This window comes from Trachurus trachurus, assembly GCF_905171665.1.
Source record: "Trachurus trachurus genome assembly, chromosome: 10".
Classification (NCBI taxonomy): domain Eukaryota; kingdom Metazoa; phylum Chordata; class Actinopteri; order Carangiformes; family Carangidae; genus Trachurus; species Trachurus trachurus.
Window position 1 is genome coordinate 27,974,836 of NC_139894.1, and position 17,466 is coordinate 27,992,301.

The following is a 17,466-nucleotide window of genomic DNA, read 5'->3' on the forward strand; positions in this document are numbered from 1 at the left end:
TTATAGAACTTTATGTAAAGAAGTTCATAAACCTTTTTTTGAAAAGTTCCATACAAATGTATAAAACTAAACAACAACAAAAGACACGGACAATGATCGCGGCAGGTACAGGTATAACAGGGCTTTACAAATGCATGATAAATAAATAAAACCAAAAGTAGAAACTGATGATAAAACCATTTGAATCAAGAATTACTTAGCACACCTGATCTGCTCAGGCAGGGCATTCCAAGGTGTTGAGGCTCTAATGGTCTTAGCTGACACTTAGTGACAGATGGCAGAGTCATAGTCATATGAGAAGAGCAGTTCTGAAATGTCACAAGACTCTAACCTTTGATGAGATTTAAAAGTGATCACAAGTAGTTTAAAATTGATCCTAAAAGACACAAGGAAAAAATGCAATGTGATAGAAGTGGCAGTTCAGATGAATGCATGAAAAACCTTCTCCTGGGTGTATGACTGAAATAATTTGACTTTGCATTTAGCTCCTCTGATCCTTAGTTCACATTCTTGATGTTGACCTTTGACCCCTTGATGTCAGACAGGTGATGGGCATATTGTCAAATTCATGCATGCATATGTAAATTGTTATAGATGTGACACACCTAGCATGTATCATGTTCTATACAACAATAGTGACCACTTGGCTGTGGCCTGGGAACGAATGCAACCACCTTTAGCAACCACCCAAATACATGTGCAACATGCACGTGCAACCCTACAGTACAAATAAATATTAGAGGGACAGGTTGACATCCGCTTTTATTATTTGTTTTTAGTGTTCTTATTTCTATAATGATTTATTGCCTATTTTTTATATTTGGCAAAACACGACTGGACCTTTTGCACTAGCACTCCTCCCTAGTACCTGGGTACCTGGTACTTTTTTTTGGTACAGCCTCTGGCGAGTTTCCAAGCAAGCTGAGGCGATACTAAAATGTAATGTCTGACTGACTGCCGGCCACTGACCTGCCAGAGTGTCGTCACTGGAAGAGTCTTGAGTGCGACTTCCGACACAAGAATCAAACCCAAAACACACCAGAGGCCTGTACTGCGAAGGAGGCTCAACATACCTAGGCTATGTGCTCAAGATGCAGCTCAACAAACCCTCAAGTCCGCAATCAGAGCTAAACGGTACGGCGACGGTGGTTATCAACTTAATTAGTCAAGTCCGGTTCTCAGCTTTGTGCTCTGCGCGCGTTCACATAAAAGGGGGCGTTTGACGTCATATTATTCTACTTCCGCGGGAAAATGGACAGGTCCCGAGCCGCATATTTCACTCAGGAGGAGCAAGTTATCATAATGGAAAGTTATGAAGAATTCAAAACCACCATAACAGCAAAAAGTAACACAGTTGCGGCCAACAGAGCGAGGGAGGGGTGCTGGCAGAAAATTGCTGACCGTGTAAATGCGTAAGTTAACAATGATTAATATTATGATAAATATCAAGCCCTTAATGTTTTAATTCCTGAAAGCTCAACATTGTGCAACTTTTACATATTAACCCTCATTTTAAAAAATAAATGCGTGTGTGTGTTTAATTGAAAGCGGGGCTGAGTGTGTGTAGGCTTTTTCTTTTTTTGCATTACTGTGTCGGGATGAACAAGCAAATGTACAATTACAATTACAAAGACCTTTTTGACAGTGAAAATAGCTCAAGCCTGTAAGATTTGTGTTTGGGCGTACACTGCCCTATAACAGGTGAAACATTAATCAGTTCATCAGTTTATTCATGGCCACATCAAAGTGAAATAATTAACTTTACTTATCATCTGTGACAAATAAATACTAGGTTGGCCTAATTAATATTTCAAATTGCATTTTATTAAAGCAGAAGTAAGTTATATATTTGTGTTAATATAAGTCTTAAATAGTTATATCTTCCGACAGCAATCACTTACATAGAGTGTTTGGTCTGAATCACGGGTCTCTCAGTCCCTCTGCTCTGCTCTGAGCCGAGGAGAAAACATTTATCGTATCCTACAGTTTTTATCCAATGAGGAGAGAGAACGGCATGCAGGGCTGTGTGTGCAGCCAAGGGACGCCGTGAATGTGGTGACGTAGGGACGAGGACTGTTATGGTGCGTTCAAGGAAACTCGTATTTTTCCGACCGTGAAGTGGTACCAGTTCGATCTGGTACGAGTTCACGGGTCAGAAGTTACGAGTGGCCGTTATAGTGACTTTCACCGGTAAAACAGGTCGGAAAAACACGAGTGGGTTGCCTGGAACGCTACAAAGTTGTAAGTTGTGACTTGAAGCTGTAATTTACGATTTCAAAAGCCTGCCTGGAACGCAGCATTAGCGAAAACGACCGGACCACTTACTTCTGCTTTAAGATGTGGAAGCAGCAGTTTAACATGGAAGCAAGTCAGAGCGAAATACAAGAACATAATTCAAAGCGGTATGTAGTTTTGTGTCATTTATGTCATTTTGTCAGTCTGTGGATAATGTACTGTATCCCATTTTAATTTTAATATCATCACTATCTTAAGCAAACAAAAAGAAGAATGAAATGAAGAAGACTGGAGGGGGGCCAGCTCCACCAGAATTCACAGTGCCTGAGGAACTGGCCCTCTCCAACAATGAGGGTAGGCCTATAATGGAGGGCATTGAAGGGGGGCTCATGTCGGACCCGAGTGCTGGCAGCTCACAGGACAACATTTTCGTCCAGGGTATGTAAAGAGTAAAGTACTTAACATTTGCTTTTGGCATGAGGCAGAAAAATCCACTGTGTAATTTCAGTTGTAGGAGACACCATGGTGCTGCTGCCGCCCTGCACCACCCCAGAGGTAACTATCACAGCAATGTGTCAGGTACTTTGCTGTGATCAGCCCATATCATGCAGACCTCTCATTCTTCAGGTTGAAAATGATGAGGAGACGGTCTCTGCGCTGTCCGAGAGGCCCATGGAGGTAAGAGTGCATTTTTACATACTCATCTTAAGTAGGCCTACACATAATGAGTCTTTAACTTTATCTTTCACAGGAAGATGATCTCCCTCTAACCACAGCCTCTACCTCTGCGTCTGGGCTAGGGAGGGAAAGAACTGTAAGGGTTATAGGAAAGTTAAACAATAAATTACTAAGATAAAGGTGTTTGCTTGATTAAACATGACAGTGTCCTTTCAACCAAAACAATTAATACAGACCACCGACATCCGTGCCATATACAAGAGGAACTTGGAACTGGATAACACGAAGAAGAACACGCAGTATTCTTGCTCAAATTTTCTGCATCACCAACTGAATGCAAGTAGGTTCCCGTGGCAAAAAAAACGAAGGGCTACACATACGGTTTGTCCGACAGTGAGTGCACAGCTTCTTCGAGTGGCATTCCTGACACTCGCCTCAACAAGTGAGCAAATGTATCGTATTCCGTCGGATGAAAATCTATATCGCTCATACAGAATTTCATCAGGAAATGCCAGCGGATCAGCGCGATCTCGAAGAAGCCGCTCACGTCGCAGTGCTGCCCGAATTATCCTCGCTCCCAGGTCCACCGGGTTCTCAATAAATGGTGACGCCATCTCTGAATGACACAGTGAAACAGCGGCGCCTTAAACCGACTTTAAGATTAAACTCGGAACATAACCTGGTCGGGACCAGGTTATGAGCTAAGCCTAAGTTACCATGGTGATCTAGCCTCGTTAAAAGACAGCCACCTTCGCAGTACAGGAGAGGCTGGCTTTACACTCAACATACCTCGCTAACCCACTAAACTGGCTTCGCAGTACAGGCCTCAGGAACAGCGAACACTGATCTGTACTGAGACTGTTGTCCTCTCACATGAGTTAAATGGCTGCTGTGTAAAAATCCACCATGATCCGTTGATCAAGTGCTATGGTGGTTGACAAAAGGATCCAAAAATGAGAGCCAGACGGAGCGACCGTAGCAGCCGTGCTATACGACCACGAACGACGTGTACCATTAAGTACTCAGTTGTAATGGAAAATGACCTACATCAAGTCCAGTAGAGCTGTAACTGTGTAATGGAGAAGAGCCATTAGAGCTTCATTCTGTGTATTATTTTACTGACAATGTTGAAGGCAGATTTCTCTTTATTCCTTCCTTTCTTTCTCCGAACAACTGAGAGAGTTTCTCTCTCTCTCTCTCTCTCTCTTTTTGGAAATGGTGGATGAAGTTGTTGAACAGCGTCTGTATCATCACATCAGCCCCTTAAAGTCAAAGTGAAACTGAAAACACAGAAATCATTTCCCCCACATGTTTTGACAGACAGTGTAATTCAATGCATAAAACATGAATAAGTCCTGACAGACATATCAGTTCAGCTTTTGTGCAAACTCTGCTGGCACTTCCTCTCCTCGCTCCTGCCTCACAAACATCATTTAGCCGTCCACTGTAAAAAAATAAATAAAAATAAAATAAAAGAATTAAAAACAAGATTCCTGTAGTTAAAAAGAAAATCCAACCTCAGTTGTTGCTGTAAAAGCAATAAGCTGCTTTAAAAAGGCTTCAATTCGCCTCATTCATGTCACTCAATTTTTTCAGGAATGCGTTCAGGTGTGTTTTTTTCTTATTTTTTTTTTTATATCAAATGACTCTTACGTGCTCCAGAAAAGAAAAAATACTGCTCTAACCTCCTGAGACCCGAGCTTTGTTCTGGTGTGCATTTTTTATTTCTCCTTGCTATCTGGGATAAGTAGGACCTAATAAGTACAATACCTAAAGTTTGTCTTTGTACAGGAAGTAGTTTTTGCAAAAAATGATGTCCTCATATGAGGACACTGGGACTATCTCAACATAAAAAAACTGTATTTGCTGTTTGGGACCAGAAGGGCCCAATTTGTGTAAATTCAACATTTCAGCTTTCTACAATAAGTAGTTCTCTCAAAAATCAGTGTCCTCGTATGAGGACATCGGGTCGAAAAACAATGACTCCTACTGTATATAGAATACAGTGACATATGGAAGTTCAAAGGGGTTTTATTCTAAAATGCCACATCAGATTGGCCTGATTTTTTCTGAGTGTCATCCTGAGGTCAAGTACTATCAGTCTGAAGTGGAACGGTCAAGTAATAACAAGTAGTTTTTAAGAAATGTGAATCCTCCTGAGACCCTGCATCCTCATACGAGGACATTATTTTTGCCTCTTTGCACCATGATACTCTCATTTTTAAAAACTTATCTTACCTATTGACTTATTAACCACATTTAGGGACACTGCCTGTGCCATCTTGTGGTGATATCACAAAAAAAAAGACAACAACATGGTACTTTAATAACATAACATAGTCCCAACGTCCTCAAACGAGGACGTGACATTTATTGATGTCCTAGTCTGCTACTATTACTAAAATATGTCAAATTTTAATGCCATATGAAGACAGAGACATTGTTGTACATAAATACACTGGTTTCATTCATAAAATTTGGATTTAATTCTTATCTTGGTCTTTTATCTTCTGGGAACTGCCATAGAAGGCTCCGGCTGAAATTCCCGCCATTTTTTCCCCCCAAAGAAATTGGTGAAATTTGTGATATCACCACAAGTTGGTGCAGGCAGTGTCCCTAAATGTGGCTAATAGGTCAAAGTTTTTAAAAATGGAGTATCATGGTGCTAAGAGGCAAAAATGTAATGTCCTCGTATGAGGACGCAGGGTCTCAGGAGGCTAAGGCGATTATATTTGATAAACGGCTATCCAGTTCATCATGACTAAACCTGTTAGAAACTGAAACTGTTTCAAGTTTCAACAGTTTCAATAGCAGAGTCTCTGTCTGGAAACAAAAGAAAAAAAAATATTTCCAAAACTTGTAAAGAATGAAAATGCCTCATCTCTCGACAGCTTCATGCTCTTTAGCGGGGTTTCAGTGGGCTTCAAAGGGGTCATAAAACTTTCTGTTGTTTCTGTACATTATCATGACAAAAAAAGGGGAAGTGAGCATTAATATGACAGTTGTGCTACTCCTGCTGCGTCTGTGAGCACTAAAATTCACTGAAGTGTCAAAGTTATGAAAGGTGCCGTCACAGAGCGGAAGATGGCTGAGATTTTTCTCTCACACTTCCACAACGGTGGGTGGTTATCTCAGCTCCGCAAACCTGTGTACGGGCTGCACTTTGTCTGTGTGTGAGTCTGATAGAAGCACACAGAACGATGCATTGTTCTTTGTCTGGTATTTTATTATGAAACAAAACAAGAGGACAAGAGAAACACTGAGCGTTTCCAACATTAATGAACACCTCTCAGTTTGCGAATATTTTCTGCACGATCACACAAAAAGACAGCGTGATGAAGTGTAGTGTGTTTCATCAGTCATAATAATATGAAACACATTTTAATGCAGTGATCCATAAAAACAGGACAGCATCAATATTTATGCACACGGTAATTAAAAATCTCAACTATCATCTCAAATGGATTGTCAGCATTAATTCTGTTATGATACCTTTAATTATATCGGTGGTGCATTACTGTGCTTTATTAATGTTTTGCCTCAAATTACCCACTGGTGTTTTTTAACTTTATGAAATATGAGTTCCTTCAGGTTAATTTACTCCAGTTTACAGAAACAAATGGAAGAGACAGCTTCATTTTACTCTCTGACAGAGCAGCTATTTGTACATTTTTATATTGCTCCACTACCACATTAACAGCTATCTTGCCAAGAGCTTCAGCCATTGTTGCATTTACAACACAAAAGGTTGTAATACTGTCCTCTGGGCAGCAGCACTTTGTCAGGGCCAACTGGAGGCCACAGCGATTCAGTAAGGCAAAGTGACAAGATGGGGGGCGACCGGCGACCGGAATTTCTATTGCTGCTCAAGCAGCTGTCAATCAAAGTCACGTTGTCAGTCTCATCGTCACGTGTCCTCATTGGCTTTCGAGACATGTCCCGGCCCATCCTCGCCACCGATTGGCTACTGAGTGGTGTCGTTTGAAGCAGGAAGACCTCACGGATGTAAACATTCAGTCACATGTAGTCACAGATCGCCGTGCAACTCGTAAAATGCGGTAACGGGGCCGGTTTTTGTTTTGATCCGCGTGTATTACGTTACGCATTGGACTAAACACATGGACATATTGAGGAAAATACTTCGGTTAGAAGGAAACGGATTTCATATTTCACAAGCATGGGTACTTAGCAAGCTGTACAAACGGTCTTGTGTCATAAGATGGTCGCTGTAGATCAGCTGTGGATAAAGGGAAGACTTAAAAGGTATGTACGCATCATACGTTAGCTTAGCGGCTAGCCGACCTAACTGCTAATCCTGTTAGGGCTGTGAGCAACCAAAAAAATCGTGGGTGGTCTTGAATTGATCGGGGCGATCTAAGCTTTCTAACAATGTATAACATGAATATATATGCTTAAGGGCTGCTGTTAAAAATGTTCGGGAGTAATTGATGCTAGCGCCACCTTCTGGAGCTGTACCGTGGGCGGTACGGCGTGCGTTAACTGGTTAAGTTGATTAAGAAAACTAATGAAACAAATAATGATAATCTATGTATTATTACAGTTTTATGATGAGACTTAATAGAGCGGCCATTTTGACTGGGAACACAAAATTGTTTAACGTGAAATGAACACAACATGAGGGTTAATCCGACTATAACTGGACAACTGAAGTGCATGTAAACGCGTTAGTCCAACTAATATTGGAGTTCTCCAAGTCCGATTAAGACACCCAGATAATATGATTAGAATTCGACTTTCTCCGGCATGTATACGCCTTAATCTGAGTTTAACTGGACAACGCATGGGCACATGCTCCACACCCGGAGACCCCGGAACAAAAACATCCTAGAAAGCCATTCGCAGAAGCTCTTGTTGTAGCATTCTTGTCTGCCTCTCGAAATCACCATGACCACAAGGGATAACGTGCACCTTATCTGCACAATAAGTAATGCACACATTACATACAAGATAAACAAAGCTGCACGATTAACCATCTTGCTGTTGTTTGAAAATGCCGGTCTGGCTAATAGGTCAACCAGGAAAGGGGCCGTATTAACCTGCTGAAATGACGCATAATCGCCACCTGGTGTTGAGGAGGAGGACATGTTCTTGTCAGTTATTCGATTTGTTCTCAGTTGCATGTAAATGGGACCAGGACAGAAGTCTGATTAGACGCCAAAATCGAAGTTTGAGCATAGCTTGATTGATCTGCATGTAAACGTACTGACTGCTTTCCTTTGAGTAATTAAGAAAAGACCTTTATGCAAATGTGCCAGTATTGTTGGTTAAACTGGCTTTTGACCCCATGCAGGACAAATTGAGGAAAGCAGAGCAAGGAGTGGTGAGGTCACAACGAAGGTTATGTTAATGTATGGCTTCTATCGACGTCCTGAGCAAAACGCAGCTTGATCTTCTAACCCTTCGCAGTCAATATATCGATTCGAGTGCATGTATGTCATCAGAGTTACACCCACTAAACCACCTCAGCTACTGTCACCTTGTTTGTATTCGGTCCAAGTCTAATTTCAAACTTTGGTAGTCCTTCACAGACATGTATTGAATTGTCTAAGGTCACAGCAATTATCAAATGGAGTGGCATTTGAGGTGTTTTCCTTTGCCTTTAAAATAAACAAAGGGGTTGGTTAAGTGAACAGGGTTAGACAATAATATCGAACTCTGAGTTATTTGTTTCCTGCTTGTCAAAAAGGTAAATGTAAAGGAGTCGATGCGCTTTCTTCATTTCTTCTTTCTCCAGCGAGTGCAGATGTGAGGAGCCGCTGATCTCACACACACAATTTATCAGAGCCTGGCGGCTCTCACTTCAACAGCACTCCACAGTAAATGGCAGTTAAAAGTGAAGGCAAAAGAAAGAAAACAGTGCCATCCACAGCAGGTGTTGTAGCCCACACACACGCACACACACTCTCCGTATTAGAAGCATAATAATGTGAAAATGACTTCAGTGTCAACTCAAGCGGATGTAGAGACAGTCGGCTGCTCTTTCTCACATCAAACGGAGTCAGCAGACATCTGCTGAATGGCAGCTGGGGAGTGTGTGTGTGTGTATGTGTGTGAGTGAGATAGAGAGAGAGAGAGAGAGTGACACACACACATACATAGACAGAATGGTGGAGTAGCTGATGGAAAGTGGAGAGGATTACCATCCCTGGCTGCAAACATGCTGTCATCACATCACATACAAACACTCACTGCCTTTGTTACACAACACAATCTCTGTCCATTTTTGAATCAACATTTTTTTACTTGTAGTATTTAATTAAATAATATAATAATATATAAATAAGTATTTTTTAATTTATTTTTTAACAATTTCCTCACATCCAATTTTACAACAATAGTAATTCAACACCCATTAGAACAATTCATTTTACAGGTGGTCTTAGAAGACAAACAATCAGCATTGGAGAAAAGAAAATCAGAAAATCTAAATTTAATATATTAAGAAAGAGATACAAAACAAAAAAGAACAAAAAAACACCAAACAGACAAAGAAAGAAGAAGAAAGAAAAACAACAACAAAAGTCTGTTACATCATATGGTACAGATGTTACTGGTTCAAATTTGCGGACTTCACGCGTGGTTCACGCGAGACGCCACAAGACTCATGCATTTTTTTTCTTTGGCGAGACAAGAGGTTTTAATGAAAAGCCTCAATGTGCCAAAACAACCGCCAGGTGGCATCTGTGAGAACGGAGGACGACAGGCGGATGACTCAGTGATCTGTGCAGTAATCCACAGCTTAAACTCTAGGCTATTAAACTAGAACTAACTACTGTATACCCTGCCTAAATCACAGAAAATATTGTAATATGATAAAGCCTGTCTTGCTTTATGACTTGATGATTATGTATCACAAATTATGAAGGATCATCTGCGCAAGGCAAAGATGATAGCATCAACAAAACACGGCGTAACACACGCGGCTGTATGGGACAGGCTTTTATTTAATTCAGAACAAACCGCTTAGCAAAAATGGAAAATATAGTCTATAATAATTAATTGATCTGTTGTTTGGCCACTGTTTGAAAATAACCCGAATTATGAGCAAATAATCTGATCCAGAGCAGCAGTCATAATCAGACTTCTTCTAAATAAACCTTAACATTCAATAACTGGGTCAGGTCGGACCATGGGGTTATTTTTTCTCTTCTTCTTCACAGGAGAAAATGAGGTGCCGCTCACGGACGCGTTGATGTTTTGTGATTTATCTGCTGCCTTGACTCTGCCCTTTATACATGTGCGTTCAGATTAACAATAAGACAAGCCATGGTTGAGTTTATTGAGTTTTAGCTGCTCAATCTCATTGTTTCAAAGAAAAGGGATTGATTTTTATAACGAAATGAAACGAAAACAATATTATATTGATACATTGTTGTAAAAAAAATCCAAAAGAAACGAAAATGAACTAAAGAAAATAACTTTCACACACACACATTAAAACAGTGCGATTGGTTGAAAGCTGATAATTAGCCATGTGCTTATAAGCTGATTGGCCGAAACCAAGAACAAAGCCGCGTGAATGGCCAATCGCCATGTGTTAACGGCCGACATGTAAATCAGCTGTTTCGATGGGCGTTATATGAATAGAGATGTTAATGTGGTACTTTGCACATAGGCTGTATACTTTCTGTAACTGGAAGAAAAACAGCCAGCTGGAAGAATGTGTTGCCTAAATCTTTTACTGTGTGGGAGATCTCCACCAACGTACTGTAGCCGGGGAGAAAGCAACCGTTCTGCTGCGGGGGGAGGGAGGGGGGCTGTCGGGGTGGAGGTGCTGAAATGGAGAGCTGTCCCCCACAAGGTGCTAAAGTGAGGGAGAGGAGTGGAGACGCCGGTTGATTTGAGCGATTTAAGCAAAGCAAAGCCTGGGCTTTTATTTGGTTTTATTATATGCTTGTGGTTTTTCTCTATTTTTGCCTGTTTTCACTCTGCACCTGCCCTAATGTGTGTCTCCCTTGTCTCTAGTAAATGAATATTTCCCACAATAAAATGAGTCTTTAGAACAAAGAACTGATTTTTTTCTCTAGCTTTATAGAGCTTTATAGGCTATAATAACCTTGCTTACTGCTTTTTGAATCACTTGACAAAATAAGATGCCTCGAGCAAACTTGGATATGAAAACATTTTATTGAAGAAGAAAAAACACACACACATTGTAGCATCAAGTACTGTAGGCTACTGTAGGCTACAGTAGGGTGAGGATAGGACCCTCAGATGATCTTCTCGGAGTTCGCAAGAACTCGTTGATCTTATCTATGCAGTATTTCAAGTCCTTTCTGTCCATGCCTGGAAACTCCGTTCTCAGTGACTGCACTACAAAGTTCTTCACATTTTGTGGCAGTTCATGTTTCCCCCGGGATCCGTCCCAGTTTGTCGTTTTGGCCCAGGCTCGGTAATTGTCCTCTGAAATGACTCTCCGGAACAGTAGGCACCCAAAACGTCCCACCTGGCCGTGGCTCTGGTGACGGACTTGAGCATGGTCTTCAGGTCCGACATGCCTCAAGCTTACATCGGGGTGTTGGTGAGAGATGTTAATGCTGTCCGAGGTTGAAGATAGAACCAGCGGAGACATCGAGGCTTGCGACGAGGAAAGATCAGGAGTCGATGTGTGTCGTGGGATCGGCCTGACGGGGGTAAGGGGCGTAACCGGGATGCGAGTTCGCTGCTCGCGGAAAGCATCTCGCAGTTCTCCGATCCCAGCTCGGATCTCCTCCATGAAAGCCTGCCCTCTTCCTTCGGAGTTCCCGCTCTCTCTGAGGTTTTGATTTTCCTGCCTCAGGGTTGCCAGTTCATCCTCCATCCGGGTAATTTTTGCGAGCAGGGTCTCTTTTTCTGCCAGAAGCTTGCCTTTTTCCTCTTTCTCGCGCTGCAGCTGCTGCGTTCTGTGGTCCAGGAGCATATTCAGAGCAACATCACCAGGAACACGAGGAGCCACCAAACGAGAAACCTCTGCCTGTGGTTTGAAAAACAAACAAGTAATGAGTCATGGTTTACGGTATAATAAACAAGGGAGATAGAGTAGTATACAGTACACGGTATAAAGTGTAGTCTAGGCCTATGACACTTACCGCTTTTTTTTGGATGAGACGCTTTGCTGGCGGGGCAGACGATTGTGCGGTTTTTGCTGCAACCTGTAACAAGGAAAAATAGCAAAGAAATTAGAGACTGAAAATTAAAAACGTTGATCTCTTCCATTAGGTTGACAAATGTTTGATTCTCGCTTGTAAATGTAATGGGAAAAAATACCTTTTTGCGCCCCCGTGCAGCAGGTGGTGAGTTCTCATCTCGGGGAAAGAGAGCCTTGCTGACCTTGGATGCTCCGTAGAAACGTGCGCTCTTCATCTTGAAGCAGTTGAATTCGGTCAGCTAAAGTAATCAGTAGGTCGAGTCGAGTAATCAGCAGGGGGCCATATAGCCCATATGGTACAGAACTGAGGACGTGATTGAACAAGGCAGCAGAGTTACAGTAGGGTAGCCACGCCCATTAGGCGAATGTGAGACCCACAGTAAAAGAAAAAAAATCATTTTAGACCAGACACGCCCCTTGGGAGAGGCATCCTAATCAACGCCCACTCAGCAAGAATAAATTGTTGTAGCCTACTGTACATGGACTACATTTGGTTAGTCTTCATTGAGTTGGACTTCGATTTACTCAGAGATGGCTATGATCGACGCGAAAACGAGTGAACTCATCAAGACTCTGCGGAGGAAAGGCTGGACTGCACGAGCCATCGCTGCACATCTCAAGTCGGCCGGAGTCTCAGCCTCCCTGCGCACAATTCAGCATCATTTCCTGCATGCAACTGTGGAGAAAAGAGTCTGTAAACCACGTAAACTGACAAGGTATTGCCAATATATATATATTTTCATTATTATTATTATTATTATTATTATTATTATTATTATTATTATTATTATTATTATTATTATTGTTGTTATTACCCTAACAATGTCTCTCTATCAGTCAGGTGGTGGAAAGACTAGATGCCATCCTGAAAGCAAACGACGAGTTACCTGCAAGAAAATTGAAAGAGATTCTTTTGCGTGACCACAACATAAACATCAGTTTATGGTCGGTGCGGAAGGCGTTGCATCAGCTTGGCTGGAACTATGGGAAGTCAAGGTAAAACATTAGGCTCTTTTGCATCTTGCATTGAAATTTGAAATTATGTTACATTTATTAGTAATGAACTGCTCGCTTAAGCCTAATTTCTACATATTCTGCAGATTTGTTCCTATGACGAGGGACAAAAACAAAGAAGCACGTCTACTCCAGGCTGAGAAATGGAAAGCTGCTGGGGAGAAATTCGACGATGTCCTCTTCACCGACGAGTCGACTGTGGCCCTTGAGCGTTTTGCCTTGAAGTGCTGGAGGAGGAGCAACTTTGCAGGGACGCCAAAGCCTAAAGCTAAACACCCCCTCAAGCTTCATGTCTGGGGTGGAATTTCACGCTGTGGCCCTTGCCCGCTTCTCATTTTCGACGGTGAGTGGGGAAAAAACGTAGTTTGAATATATATAGACCTACCTAACAATTTAGTCTGAAACAGAGTTAAAATAAAAAAAATAAAAAAATGAAGAATAAAAAATGTTGAAATTAAGCCCGTTATGTCACCCACAGGCATTATGGACCGACACTTTTACCAAGAGGAAATCATCCGAAAAGTTGCTGGTCCATACCTCAGAGAGCAGTATCCGATGCGCACACATCGATTCTTCCAAGGTATCATCTTAACACTTTTTTAAAACCATCCTTAACATTCTTAGGCTACAATAAAGGCAATGTAATGATGATTTAGTTGGTGAAATCTAATGTTTTCTTTATTTTCCCTCCACCAGACAATGATCCCAAACACACTGCAATCAGTGTCAGAGCCTGTATGAAGACAGAGGGAATCAACTGGGTGCCAACACCAGCAGAGTAAGTTAGTCATAAATTTGGCGTGATTACCTGCATTAATAATGATGCATTTATAATTGGGATAAATTAATAGCAGGAAATAAGTGCTAATCTATCATATTCTTCTGTTTAGGTCACCAGATCTAAACCCGATAGAGCTGGTCTGGGCTTCGATGAAGCACTACATCCGCTCTGAGGCGAAACCAACTAACAGGGAGGAGTTGGAAGCAGCGATCCAGACATTTTGGATGGAGAAGCTGACCATCAGCGTCTGTAATAAGTACATCGATCATCTGGACAGTGTCATTGAGAAAGTTATAGAACTGAAGGGAGGAGCGACTGGCATGTGACCGTAATCGATATCCTGTCCTGGGGATGCTGTTTGTGTGCCTGCTGGTGACTGTAGCCTAATATAAAGCTGCTGTATATTTTAAATAAAGCTAGAGTGCAGTCACTGAGAACGGAGTTTCCAGGCATGGACAGAAAGGACTTGAAATGAAACTTGATGCTACAATGTGTGTGTGTTTTTTCTTCAATAAAATGTTTTCATATCCAAGTTTGCTCGAGGCATCTTATTTTGTCAAGTGATTCAAAAAGCAGTAAGCAAGGTTATTATAGCCTATAAAGCTCTATAAAGCTAGAGAAAAAAATCAGTTCTTTGTTCTAAAGACTCATTTTATTGTGGGAAATATTCATTTACTAGAGACAAGGGAGACACACATTAGGGCAGGTGCAGAGTGAAAACAGGCAAAAATAGAGAAAAACCACAAGCATATAATAAAACCAAATAAAAGCCCAGGCTTTGCTTTGCTTAAATCGCTCAAATCAACCGGCGTCTCCACTCCTCTCCCTCACTTTAGCACCTTGTGGGGGACAGCTCTCCATTTCAGCACCTCCACCCCGACAGCCCCCCCCCCCCCCCCCGCAGCAGAACGGTTGCTTTCTCCCCGGCTACAGTACGTTGGTGGAGATCTCCCACACAGTAAAAGATTTAGGCAACACATTCTTCCAGCTGGCTGTTTTTCTTCCAGTTACAGAAAGTATACAGCCTATGTGCAAAGTACCACATTAACATCTCTATTCATATAACGCCCATCGAAACAGCTGATTTACATGTCGGCCGTTAACACATGGCGATTGGCCATTCACGCGGCTTTGTTCTTGGTTTCGGCCAATCAGCTTATAAGCACATGGCTAATTATCAGCTTTCAACCAATCGCACTGTTTTAATGTGTGTGTGTGAAAGTTATTTTCTTTAGTTCATTTTCGTTTCTTTTGGATTTTTTTTACAACAATGTATCAATATAATATTGTTTTTGTTTCATTTCGTTATAAAAATCAATCCCTTTTCTTTGAAACAATGAGATTGAGCAGCTAAAACTGAATAAACTCAACCATGGCTTGTCTTATTGTTAATCTGAACGCACATGTATAAAGGGCAGAGTCAAGGCAGCAGATAAATCACAAAACATCAACGCGTCCGTGAGCGGCACCTCATTTTCTCCTGTGAAGAAGAAGAGAAAAAATAACCCCATGGTCCGACCTGACCCAGTTATTGAATGTTAAGGTTTATTTAGAAGAAGTCTGATTATGACTGCTGCTCTGGATCAGATTATTTGCTCATAATTCGGGTTATTTTCAAACAGTGGCCAAACAACAGATCAATTAATTATGCATGGCTGACGGTGTCACTTTGTATCGGCCGCGTCTTCTATCGAGGGAAAGTTATTTATCCTATGTTTTATCGCCCAGCCCCAAAGTGACACAGACCCGTTCATTCACAAGAAATCATCCAGCTGCACTCTCAAACAAGGTGCGGAGTGAGAAATCTGCGGCACTACTGCACAGTACTGTAGTTGGCTCATTTTAAAAACACATTTTGGAGATGACGAGACAGATGACCGAAAAAAGAGAGTGAGACGTGGGCTATAGTCTACTGTAGCTGCCGTCGTTACATTTTGTCATTGAAAAACTAGGCTACTATATTATTTACTGTCTGCAGCTAGTTCTCCTTTCATCCTCTTGTATTCTGTATCATGAACAGCGCCACTCCTAATCGCGGCTATCAGGCTGTCAGCATTGTCCCCAAAACGTCTGAGCAGTATTTAGTACGGTGCTGCCACCTAGAGGAAAACAGTTGTGGTGAAAAGTCACGCGATCACGCGATCCTGCAGTGCAGGAAAAACCCCGCAAATTTGAACCAGTAACATCTGTACATATAGTCCTGTCCCTTTTACTGGAGGATGTATCGGAACGGAAACCATCCCAGAATGAATTTTACACCTAATGTCAACAACAGCAGGTATCCAGCTGCAACAAATTTCACTTTACGTTATTATATCACTTCATACATGACATATCTGATATAGTGCTTTCCCCCCCTACTGGGAAGAGACCATGTGGATCATCAGCAGCTCACTGCCCAAATTCAGCCAGTATTAACCATTGTCCTGGTAGAAAAAGAATGTATTGTAGCTCCTTTTGTTAATTTACTGTCTGTAATGTTTCGATATCCAGTTTAAAAAATATATCTTTGAAAGATGGAATTTTATCCTAGCTAAAATATAATACGAAGCCGAATAGATATGTGATTTACTGACAGTTTAACAACAGCTCTGTCTGTGAGCTTCTGTACAAATACACCCACACATTTCAACAAAAATGAAGCTTCTATTTTACTACAGTCTGTCAATGTCGTTTTTTTCCTGTCTGTTTGTGGAGATGTGAGTTCAGATGAATTAGTCACAGTACAGTCAGGTACAGAAGTGGAACCTGAGCTGAACTGCTGATATCAGGAAGCAGCTGTTGTTCCAGCTGTGAACCGTTCTCTGTCCCGAGGAGCCCGGACCTCTGAGCTCAACTTGTGAAGTTTGAACTCCCCAAGTACTGGAGTCTGGAGACTTACAGTCTTCCCCTAAACCTAACGAATCATGATCTTTTATTATCGTTACCATGGTGAGGAAAGTCCAGATTGTCACGATCAGTCTATGTGTTTCATCTTGTAACCGTGACAACCTGGCTCTAGTATGCCTGCAGCCAATAAAGGGCAAGTTCAGAGGACACTCGAGGGTTGAAAATAAAAAAAGACCTGATTGTTTTTGCCACAATTTTCAGTTGTTACTGACAGTAAAATGATCTCCAACTATCACGAATTCAGGCAGGTTGTAAACAAAGCTAGACTTTACCAGTATATTTATGACCTCTAAATCAAAAATGTTGATAATAATCTGTCATTAGAATTACTCTAAATGTGCGTTCACACAAAATTCCGAAGGAGGAAAAAGGCAGAAAATCAAATCAAAGTGGACAATGGATGAGAAACTTATAATTGCGTTCAAATTGTTCAAATAGAGACAACCAAAAAAAAAAAGATGCTTGGAGGAAGGTTGCAGACGTTGGGGGACTGTCTGATGAGTTGTAGGTTACTGTAGGAAGGCTACATAAATGCAGACCATAGGCGAATCTACCATTTTAGCAATAGCTGACATGCTGTGTCTATATGCAGAGGGAGAGATAGTGATGTTGTGTATGTTTACAGTTGATGATTGTAGGAAGAGGTGGAAAAATGTGAGGGACACTCACAGAAGGGAGAGAAAGAAAGAAAAGGAGAGGTGCAGGAGCAGGGCCGAGGCAT

The 17,466-nt window shown here is 41.5% G+C and overlaps 1 protein-coding gene and 1 long non-coding RNA gene across 2 annotated transcripts; one reads left to right on the forward strand and one right to left on the reverse strand.

Moving 5' to 3' along the window:
- Nucleotides 1-1,202: 1,202 nt before the first annotated feature.
- On the forward strand, nt 1,203-3,117 carry LOC310992580. Its single transcript, XR_014595699.1, has 3 exons — nt 1,203-1,412; nt 2,338-2,402; nt 2,494-3,117. It is a non-coding gene; the product is annotated as an uncharacterized lncRNA (long non-coding RNA).
- A 7,171-nt stretch (nt 3,118-10,288) lies between these two features.
- On the reverse strand, nt 10,289-16,040 carry LOC310993030 (uncharacterized protein). Its single transcript, XM_083981276.1, has 3 exons — nt 12,181-16,040; nt 12,003-12,065; nt 10,289-11,887 (listed from the first exon to the last, which is right to left on the reverse strand). The coding sequence occupies exons 1-3, from the start codon at nt 12,274-12,276 to the stop codon at nt 11,120-11,122; spliced, it is 927 nt and encodes a 308-aa protein (XP_083837402.1). The 5' UTR covers nt 12,277-16,040; the 3' UTR covers nt 10,289-11,119.
- Between the last annotated feature and the right edge of the window lie 1,426 nt (nt 16,041-17,466).

Bases quoted from the DNA above. Each gene is read 5' to 3' on its own strand.
- LOC310993030 (XM_083981276.1), bottom strand. From the start codon at position 12,276: ATGAAGAGCGCACGTTTCTACGGAGCATCCAAGGTCAGCAAGGCTCTC. The intron at 12,066-12,180 runs GTATTTTTTCCC...TCCTTGTTACAG, and splicing joins CTGCACGGGGGCGCAAAAAG to GTTGCAGCAAAAACCGCACA. The intron at 11,888-12,002 runs GTAAGTGTCATA...TTCAAACCACAG, and splicing joins GTCTCATCCAAAAAAAAGCG to GCAGAGGTTTCTCGTTTGGT.